We start from the raw sequence: 10,711 nt of genomic DNA, 5'->3' as shown, positions 1-10,711 counted from the left end.
CAAATTACAGCCTGATATTGATATTTAAGCAACGGTGTCTGAAGTAAAATGCAATTAGATAAAGTATTTATTTCTAATAAACTCATCGTGATTTTAGTTCGTAGTCAAACATAATTTAAGGTTTACTAAACAGTGTAAACGAAACAGGAGTAGTGAGCAGCTCTTTCTACATGGCCGAACCTGGCAACCCGCCAGTCTGGCCGTAGCGCTGAAAAACTTGTTGTTGTCTGGGAAAATGGCGTCAAACGTAGAGGCCCCGGAGCGCTGGTACCTCGCCCTTTTAGGCTTTGCGGAGCATTTCCGAACTTCCAGTCCGCCTAAAATACGACTCTGTGTGCACTGTCTACAGGCCGTGTTTCAGTTTAAGCCCCCGCAGAGGATCGAAGCTAGAACACATCTTCAGCTTGGCTCGGTTCTCTACCACCACACCAAGAACAGCGAGCTGGCCCGCAACCACTTGGAGAAAGCGGTGAGGGACGTTTGATCTGGGAAAGAGCGGGGATGCTGCGGAGAAGGGGATGGGTGTAGGCCGCAGGGAGCGAAAACGGTGAACGGCGGAAGTCTTTAAATCGCTGTTTATTCGGGAAGGTTTGATTCGTAAATGGATGAAGAAATAACGTCAGTTCGTGTCTGATTTGATCAGCTGTTTGTTAGATAGCCATCCGAGTCTTAGACTTTCGCTCTTTCTTTGCTGTTAGCTTAAAAAGCTACTATCAGCGTTTAATGTTGTCAGAAACGACAGCAAATGCGACGCCGCCAACATTTTCTGTCTTTTGCTTTGCAGTGGTATATATCTCAGCAAGTTCCTCAGTTTGAAGATGTCAAGTTTGAAGCTGCCAGCATTTTGTCAGAACTCTTTTGCCAACAGGTAAGCCATTCTAATTCAAGGTAAGGTCATTATAATTTTTGTTTGTTTTTTTTACTGCTTATCGTAGGACATTTTAATTTCTGTATTTAAAAAAACAGATATGCCTTGTGGTCTTTTTTAATTGACTTTTAACTATTGATTCTGCAAATCGATTTTCAGAATTTGGTGGACTCTGCAAAACCCCTGCTGCGCAAAGCCATCCAGATTTCACAACAAACACCATACTGGCACTGCAGATTGTTGTTCCAGCTGGCGGTATGTATTAAGTACAATGAGTATCAATGTTTCCCCCTAGGGTATTACTTTACTCATGCGAGATATTTTGATAAGCAGGTATAATAGTGTTCTCTTAATATTAATAAACGTAATAAATCCAATATGAGAGCTTTTTGAACTATATTAGTTAGAGTCTAGAGTTTGTGTCTATAATAAAAAAAAAAACAAAAGCAAAACGTCCCAGTAGATAACTGTGTTCTTTCATTGTTTTCATTTATTCATTGTTTATTAATTGTGTCTCTTAGCAACTTCATACACTGGAGAAAGACTTGGTGTCAGCATGTGACCTTTTGGGAGTTGGAGCTGAGTACGCCCGAGTGGTGGGCTCCGAATATACCAGGTAAATAGATGTACCTGTCTTCTGTTAATTGCATTTAAGGCTTTGAGCGGGTAGCTGGCGGTTTCTTAGGTCTCCTAAAAAGTTTAGTCATGAGAAAGTGGACTATGAAACTCTTGACAACACAGCTGACACAGTCCTACTTTGCCACAGACACTGGTGCGTAATAGAGGAAATGTCATACATGTTTGTCAGATTTTTATATTAATAATCGCTTAACCTGTTCTGAGTCACGTCCATATTTGCTCAGACATAGAAACAGGTATTGTGTTAAGAGAAATAAAGTATTAGTGAAGTAAGGAAACAAAAATCAGATTGTCTGTCTTCCTAAACTCACCTGACTTGTTCTTGCTTTTTAGGGCATTGTTTCTCCTTAGTAAAGGGATGGTGAGTATTTTGTCATACTTCACTTTGTAGGGCTATAGAGTTGTAATACACACTATATTAAATAGTGCATACAATAACAGTTTGTTTTGTTGTTGTTTTGTTTCAGGGTTTATTTGGTTGTTTTTAACACAATGCTAATGGAATTACAGTGCAAGTTAAAATAAACAAAAAGCATTTTTGATTGTGTTAATATTGTCCAATCTTCTAGTTGCTGCTAATGGAGAGGAAGCTTGGGGAGGTGCATCCTCTTCTCACACTATGTGGAACTATAGTGGAAAACTGGCAGGGAAACCCAATCCAGAAGGAGTCTCTGAGGGTCTTCTTCCTTGTGCTACAGGTCACACACTACCTGGATGCTGGACAGGTAAGAGGAAATTGTGTTAAGCAAAAACACTTGGAAAAACAAGGCTTGCTACTCTGCAATTATTCTGTTATCTGAATAAATGTGGAGGGAGCCATAACTTCAACTTTAGTGGTTATTAGGACATAAAAACTGTGTGTATCGAGTCATCTGTTACATTTAATTAAAAACTAGTTAATAAGGTTTAAAAGCTTGTTAAAGCCTTACTAAACGCTCAGTCCTGAATGCTGACATTATAAGTGTTTCTGTCTTATCCCACCAGAGCACTGGGATAAGATTTATTTAATGGTTACGGTAACAAAACTGAAACAAAACTCAACAAATGCCTGCCCATTGCACAGACTGCATACATGGGTCAGTGCAATTGACAGCTGCAGTATTTACCGTTTCAGAGTCCTGCCAGAGATTTCTGTTGCAGATTATTTTTAAGCTTTGTAAGCTATGTTTCTCCTGTAACATCGGTAGGATTATGAAAGTTTTAATGTTCATGCATTCAAATGTTGATTTTAGTGGCATAGGTAGAGGTATAACTATGTGCTAAATGCTACAAAGAGATATGACGGATATTAATGAACATTTCCAGGTGAAGAGCGTGAAGCCGTGTTTGAAGCAGCTGCAGCAGTGTATCCAAACCATCTCCACACTCCATGATGATGAGATTCTGCCGAGCAACCCAGCTGACTTGTTCCACTGGCTGCCCAAGGAACATATGTGTGTCCTCGTATATTTGGTAATGGCGCGTTTCTTTCCGTAACTTGAAATTTGCTTAAAGTTTTAACCTCAGCATGACTTTTAGAGGTTGGTTTTTTATTTTTAATGTATATAGTCCGTTTTGGTTGTCCTCCAGTTTATGACCCTGTTTACACTTGGCTTTAAGTGGCTGATGTGATGTGTTTGCATCTTGGGGAGTCGCATCACAAATGGGTTTTAGAAAAGTGTAAATTACCACAAATATGCAATTTTTATTTATTTTTCATATATATTCGCTTCATTTACTTAAACCATTTGCCAGAGTGGACTGGAACACATATAACCGTATATATTTTGTAGTATAAACACTATTAAGTCTCCAAAAAGGACATAAGAGGAAAATCTGTGATAAATGTGGGATCTAATGATCCTTATTTGTCTTGTTTCTGCACTCCTTTGAAGGTTGCAAAAAATTTTTATTGTAAAAGTTTGATTACCAATAAATCTAGTCCTTGACCAGTGATAGCCAGACGTTAAAACTCCACAGGAAAAACTCCTAATGCGTCAGTGGAGCACATGATAGCAAGAGATTTAAATATTCTGTCTGCTTGTAGTCAGATGGCCTGAGATCGTTAACAGTCCAAGGTAAACATCTGCTGTAAAATGTTTTTCAACTTCTGACACAGATATTTCCAGCTGGTTTACAAGTAATCTGTAGTTTTAATTTGCAGTGGAAACGCAACTACATTTAAAAATGTAGATATCAAAAGCGTAGAGCTTGAAAGCTTCTGGGACTACAGTTTGGGGAGAGGGAACCCCCCCCCCCATATTAGTGCTTTGCAAGGGATTTGACTGTACTGTTAACTGTATTTTCTTTTCATTTTACAGGTGACAGTCATGCACTCCATGCAAGCAGGCTATCTGGAGAAAGCCCAGAAGTACACAGACAAAGCTCTTATGCAACTAGAGAAGCTAAAAAGTGAGTTAAAATATTCACACTGTTTATAAAACAAACAGAAAACACACCTGTACACTACACTACTACTTTTGTAAATTTTGTCCTTTGTGTCTTTTATGCTCCAGTGTTGGACTGCAGCCCTATCCTATCTACCTTTCAAGTCATTCTACTGGAACACATAATCATGTGCCGACTTGTCACAGGCCACAAGGCCACTGCATTACAAGAGGTATATTGTTTCTGTTTCTATGGCCAGTTTTTGAGTTTTGTTTTCTATTTAAAGCATGCTATTATGCTTCCTTCCACCTTTTATCCCTGAACTCTTCTAGTGTATCTTTACAGAATTCGCTGTTCGAAAGAATGTTTTTATTTTTTATCTTTAATTGGACCCTTGGTGCAGCCCCTCTGTGCATCCTCTATATGAAGCAAGCCATTTGAAAACCACCTTTACTTAAGGCTGCTTTTCTTCTGATTAACTTCCCTGGAAACTGAGCATGTAGAGCAGCTTGACGACTGACTTTTTTGTATAAACACTGGCATCATTATTTCAAATTTTGGCCATTCTTAACATGTGCATGCATCATTTTGACAGTATATGTGGCAGAAAACAAGAAAAGTGTAATAGATTGACTTTGATATGTGCTCTGTTAAAAAGCATATAGTCATGTCCAGTGCCTTTGGAATCTTATTTTTGTTGCAGGTTATATTTTAAAATAATTTGCATATCTAAATGGTCCTGTGAAAACAAAGTCTCTGTTCTGTCCCTCTAGATTTCACAGGTGTGTCAGCTGTGCCAACAGTCCCCCAGGTTATTCACCAACCATGCTGCTCAGCTTCACACACTATTGGTGAGCATTTTCAGCCAAAACCCTTAAGTTGTCTAAACTCTGTGCTTAATGAACGTATTACCAATACCATATAAGACAAAAGTTACAGAACACGGCTTCAAATTTAAGGAACTATAAAAATGACTTGCAAAAAAAAAGAAAAAGAAAAAAGCTTTAGTCTTATTCCTGTTTTTTGGGTGAGGTTTTGCTGGGGGTTTTTTTTTCCAATAATAAGTCTAAAAGATCTCATCTTCTGTCCTTCCCATATCACAGGGTCTGTACTGTATCTCAGTAAACTGTATGGATAATGCAGAAGCACAGTTTACTACAGCTTTGCGGGTGAGTATGTGACAATTTGTTTGGTTTTCTTGGTTTTTTTTGGGAGGGGGGGGGCACTCTTTCTTCAGTTGCTGTAACAGTTCTCGCATCTTCTCATCTTATAAGAAGCATTTAGACTGAACATTTCTAGGGACTCCCTGCGGGTAGCTAGCTACAGGGCAGCTCAGCGAGAACTACATAGCTTACAGGTCTCTGTTATTTATTCTATTTATTTCCCCCTTATTGCACGTCCACCACCGATAGGAATGCTAATGTGACTTATTATCCAGTGGGTAGTTGACATAGCAACAGCTACAATAACAACAAGACAGAGGCCCTGAACATAGCTGTGTGCTTGTTGTTTGTCATGGGTTTGGTTATAATTACAGAGTTGGAAAGCAGATGTGTGGTTGAAAGCACTTAACATTAATGTAAAAAAAAAAAGTTAAAGTACCTTTTCCTTCAAAAGTTTTTAGAATTGTGAAAAAGTTCCTCCATTTCAAACGCTTCAATGCTGTCTTGCAGCGACTTCTTTTCTCATCTAAATTATGTCCACATGTCTTCTTGTGTTTCAGCTCACCACACACCAGGAACTGTGGACATACATTGTAACCAACTTGGCCAGCGTCTACATAAGGGAAGGCAACCGACACCAGGAGGTCAGTTCATAATAATGAGTTCCGTCTTTTAATTACATTAGTGAAATGTAGTGGGCTGTGGGTTAATTCAATGCCTGGCTGAATAAATACTTTTGTCCTGTCCTCGTATACATGGTGTTGCCATTACATTCTCCGTCCACCAGGGAGCACTGAAAAGTTAAATGTTCAAAGGAAAAATGTTCATTCAGCATAGTTAGAACTACATTGTATCCCAGTTCTACCACATCTAGGAGATTAAAGTCATTTCAAAAATAAACATTATGGCTTTGAGACAAAGGGGCAAAAAAAGATTTGTTATTCAATTTGTAATGTTTAACATTCCTTTTTTTTTGTCTTTTTCTTAATTTCCTCAGCTGTACAGCCTTCTTGAGAGAATAAACCCAGACCATAACTTTCCCGTAAGGTAAGAGCCATGTTTTATGTTCAACACAAGAAAATACATGAAATGACAATATTAATTCAGACTCTGAAATATACACCCTTTGACTTTTCTCTTTTCATTCAGCTCCCACTGCCTCCGCGCTGCTGCCTTCTACATCAGGGGACTCCTGTCTTTCTTTCAGGGACGGTACAACGAGGCAAAGTATGGCACTTTTTTTTTTTCAAGCATGCACACCCAAAAACACACCCCGCGCTGTTGCATAATTTTATTTCTTTGTCTTGAAGACGGTTCCTAAGAGAAACCTTGAAGATGTCTAATGCTGAGGATTTGAACAGACTGACGGCATGCTCCCTTGTTCTGCTGGGCCACATCTTCTACGTATTGGGCAACCACAGAGTAAGACTAAATACTTGGCAAATGGGGCTAATGCTCACACTAATGGTAACCTGATAGATCTGAAGAACATGGTCACTAAATAGAACATAACTATTAAAGTAAGAAATAAATGACTCACCTGTCTAATCTCATCCCCTTTTGCTGTTTAATGTTGCAGCTGGAGCCTCATTCGTTAAACTTTTTATACATTTTGCCCATAAAAGGAACAGAATGAACAGTGATACATTGTCTTGGTTTATGAAACTGCTCTCATATTCATCGCACTTAACCAAATTTGCATGGACCCGTGATAGCCCATAACATTAGTTTGTTGCTACTGAGGCATTTGCTGGTCGATACAGAAAAGCATAGTTCTGCTTGTTAGTTGAGTCTCAGGCAAAGCAAAACAACTAACAGAGAAAGGCTGCAATATGCACATGAATATTTTAAAATGTGAAATAAATGATTCAGTAATTTCTGGCCATCTCTGCTAAATATGTTTAAAAGCTGGCTCTTCCTCTGCTGATGGTTGTAGCTACAACCATTTTAACATTTGGTTTCTTTGTCATTTGTGAGGAGATTTCTTTGTCATTTAGTTGATTGGAGGGTCCTCATTACTCTTGTACAAATAAATGAACATTGTATTTTTAAACCTACCCTTTTTTGCGTGCATGTCTTCAAATGAGGACTGGTTTTGCAGAAAATTTGCAGACATTTTCTAAATTTCTGTCTTTTCTGTAGGAAAGTAACAACATGGTTGTACCTGCAATGCAGCTGGCCAGCAAGATCCCAGACATGTCAGTTCAGCTCTGGTCTTCAGCACTGTTGAAAGGTAGAGAATGACTTTTTCCTGTTTCTCAGTAAAACATAATTTGTTATTTTAGAGCTGCACAGACAGTCTAATCTGTGTAGACTACTTGGCAAAACATTTTTGAGTTTATCACAGTTTCTTACAATACAAGCTTTGTTTAAAGGTTTTGACCATGTGCTGTGCTTGCAGATTTGAACAAGGCTCTTGGGAACACCATGGATGCCCATGAAGCCGCCCAGATGCACCAGAACTTTTCCCAGCAGCTGCTACAGGACCACATCGCTGCCTGCAGCCTTCCTGAGCATAACCTCATCAGTGTACGTTAAAGCAACTTGGTGTCCTAGGTTTATTGTTATCACACTGTGTTATTATTATTTTATGAAAATTTTCTTGAACCAAAAAGAAAAGAAGCTCTAAATCAACAAGATTATGGCCTTAAAGGAAAATGACAAACACCATGATAAAAATATTTGGTATTTACATCTGGTTAATTTGCTCAAGCTCAATATTTCTATTATTGTTCATCTGTTGGCCAGAAATAAAAAGAACGTGCACAATGCATCTGTAAGCATCAGAACTTGGTCGTGATGTAACACGAGGGATGTGGGTGCGCTCAGTCTGCAGAAATATGGCACATAAACAGTAGGTTTGACTGAATTAGTTGAAAAGGTAAATCGGCGAGTCAGTGGACAAATCACAGATTACAGCTTTGAATTATTAGCTTGGTAGGCTTTGAATAGAAAAGGATCAAATGCATTAAGATCCACCAGTGAGAAACTGATTTGTGGTCTCAGTAAAACCAGTGGAGAACTGGTCAAGTGTTAGTGCTGATAATTAATACTGTTTAGACTCACTTGTTTACTAGCAGTTGAGTCTAAACAGATGAGGAGAAGCTCGTATTGATCACATGGCTGACATAAATCTACATGTCTTTGCAGTGTTATGAGAGAGAGAGAGAGATGGAGACAGTTGCCTGACACAGTTTAAAGGTTCTTGTGTGGGAAATGCTACAAATAAGGCTGCAAGCGGTGTTGAACTATCAGGAAGCCAAAAATACCCATTACCATTTCCAAAATGCTATGCTAATGTTAGTTAACAATAGGCTTGTTGCTCGTTGTTTGAGTCATGATACCAACTAACTTGGAAGTTCTCAAATGTTAAATAAGAACTTAAGAAGGCACAAATTTTGCTATTTTCGTCAAGCTGAGTCTGATCGCTGACCACTGCTCTGGTTAAAATTCAAACATTTTCGTCTGAGTCTTGATGTGTTGTAAAATATAAAATCACGGATTAGCGTGTTACATTTAATTTTCAAGAAAAATATAATCTTTTGATGATGATTTGCTGAGGAGCTGTGCTATTCGGCCAGGGAAAACCCGGTATGTTTATTGGATCTTTCAGTAAACATGAAAGCTCTAGATAGATACAGGAAAAAGAAAAGTCTTTGAGATGATGTAATTCTTGTCCCTTTATTATATAATAAAATATTTCAAGAGATCTGTTTCAAAAACGTTTAAACGGTGACCTTGAATATGACGCATAATGGCCTTTTTGAGGCTAGGCGCTTTGGTGTATGGCTGCATTAACGGTTTACTTCCATCTCTCTTTCAGTGGACTGATGGCCCCCCTCCTGTCCAGATCCAAGCCCAAAACGGTCCAACCACCAGCCTTGCAAGCCTGTTATAAGGAACCTCCTGTCTAACATGTGACTGTTGATACTAAATTATCACAAGCAGCAAATTGATCCCTTCCAACCCGCTATCCAGACCACTGTAGCTTAAAAGGATTTTAACAGATGACAGTTTGGGCCTTCACTTTATCAGCTTCTGGAGATTTCTCCCTGATTGACTGCTATTATATTTTTTAATATTGTAGAAAAGTTACAACTGCAGTTGTACAGGTATTTCATGCTCTCTGTTGATTAAAGGAGTGAAGGACACATGGTAAAAGGCTTCTTTACCCTTCACTACATTTGCCAGGACTCTTTTCCATTTGCTGGAAAAACAAGAGGAGAGATGTGGGCAGTAAAGAAATGTAGAAGAAATTAATTTATTCATCTTGCTATTTTTGTAACTGTTGGTAAATATTTTACATCTTGCCTTTTTTGTATGAATACTGTTTTGTTTTGGGTTTTTTTGTTTTTTCTTGCATGAAAGTTACTGATGCAGATTCCTTGTATAATAGTTTTTGACCTGCTAACAATAAACTCTTGGTAGATAACTTTTTTGCACAAAATCCACAGTAGATAAAAATAGAAACCTTGTAATTTATTTTCACAGGATAATAATTTGAAAAAGTTTCCTTCTGAGAATTGACAGTATACATTGCTGCAGAATCCACTGTGCAGAAGATGCTTGGTCTGTTAACAAACAGTGTTTAAATACTTATGTGATTTGGTGGCCACTAGGTTTGCCACATGCAGTTAAAAAAAAACACACATTAAGCAATGTATTTTTGGAAGTTGCATAATATATAAATTCCTGTAGATGTATTACTTTTTACAAATCATGTTTTAACTTTTGGAGCCTTCAATAATCTTCAGATATCACAAAAAAAGAATTTATTTTATTTTGTTCTATTTTAATTTGTCATGATAGTTCCACTAAGGGGTTTCTTTACAGTATGTTTGTATAGATTTGCCACTTGTTGAACCTTTTATTGTACAGTGACGTTTTATAAAGTCAATTTAGTAAAGTGTGATATGTATTATTTTAGCTAACCTGTGTAGGTATCTTGATGCTTGGTATTTAAAGCACTCTGTAAGGACACAGTTTAAGCTTGAGTACTTGCTATGTTCTATCCAGTTCCTATGTTTTTAATTCTTACATTGTTTTCAATAATTTTCCAATAAAAATATGATTGAAATTTTGTAATTGACTGTTTTACCTCACTTTGTAAACATTACATTCATTGACTTATGCTGCTAGAAGTGCTGGGTGTGCTAGAGTTAATTGTATTGAATGGTAATGCATTGTTTGCATATTTTATATGCTTTTAGGTAGTAGGAAGCAAAGCTAGGCCTTGTGCCACATGCACCCAATCACCCACAATGTCAAAACCACTTCTCTAATTTTGTGTAGTTCCCCCTGGTGCAGCTTTGATAGTTACTTATGACACACTGGGATGTGAGCGTAATTTCTCTGGATCATCCTTGGTTTGGGCTCATCAGTTGGCTCCTCAGTCAACTACTCAATCCACGCCTTGGACTTGTTTTATTCTTCCTTAAAACTTTCCTAAGTACTTTTTGCAGTGTGCTGGGTTTATGGTGAGGGTGCTTGCTCTACAGCAATGTTTAGGGTGCAAGGTGTCAAAGTAACATCCACATGACATGCCATGTAATAAATGCTTTCCCAGAACAATAATTTGTCAGTGTTACCTATAGTTTGTTGTAGTGGTAAGAGTTGGTGTTAGTCTGTTTTATTACTAACCCTTCGATGGTGCTAAGGTTTTCGTTCAATGTAA

General features: G+C 38.0%; 1 protein-coding gene and 1 long non-coding RNA gene across 2 annotated transcripts; one reads left to right on the top strand and one right to left on the bottom strand.

Annotated features, from left to right (window-relative positions):
- Positions 1-205: 205 nt before the first annotated feature.
- Positions 206-10,122, top strand: LOC113016464 (MAU2 chromatid cohesion factor homolog). The gene is made up of 18 exons (XM_026159305.2): positions 206-469; positions 785-868; positions 1,028-1,123; positions 1,390-1,484; positions 1,841-1,868; positions 2,077-2,232; positions 2,813-2,959; positions 3,808-3,898; positions 4,003-4,106; positions 4,648-4,725; positions 4,978-5,043; positions 5,598-5,681; positions 6,035-6,084; positions 6,187-6,264; positions 6,348-6,459; positions 7,180-7,270; positions 7,439-7,566; positions 8,861-10,122. Exons 1-18 carry the CDS (start codon positions 236-238, stop codon positions 8,933-8,935), a joined length of 1,797 nt encoding a protein of 598 aa, XP_026015090.1. The 5' UTR covers positions 206-235; the 3' UTR covers positions 8,936-10,122.
- On the bottom strand, positions 1,339-6,351 carry LOC145424100 (uncharacterized). The gene is made up of 2 exons (XR_013905058.1): positions 5,477-6,351; positions 1,339-2,224 (listed from the first exon to the last, which is right to left on the bottom strand). It is a non-coding gene; the product is annotated as an uncharacterized LOC145424100 (long non-coding RNA).
- Positions 10,123-10,711: the final 589 nt, after the last annotated feature.

This window comes from Astatotilapia calliptera, chromosome 23, assembly GCF_964374335.1.
Source record: "Astatotilapia calliptera chromosome 23, fAstCal68.1, whole genome shotgun sequence".
NCBI lineage: Eukaryota > Metazoa > Chordata > Actinopteri > Cichliformes > Cichlidae > Astatotilapia > Astatotilapia calliptera.
The sequence above is the reverse complement of the archived record's forward strand: the minus strand, read 5'-3'. Positions and strand labels throughout refer to the sequence as shown.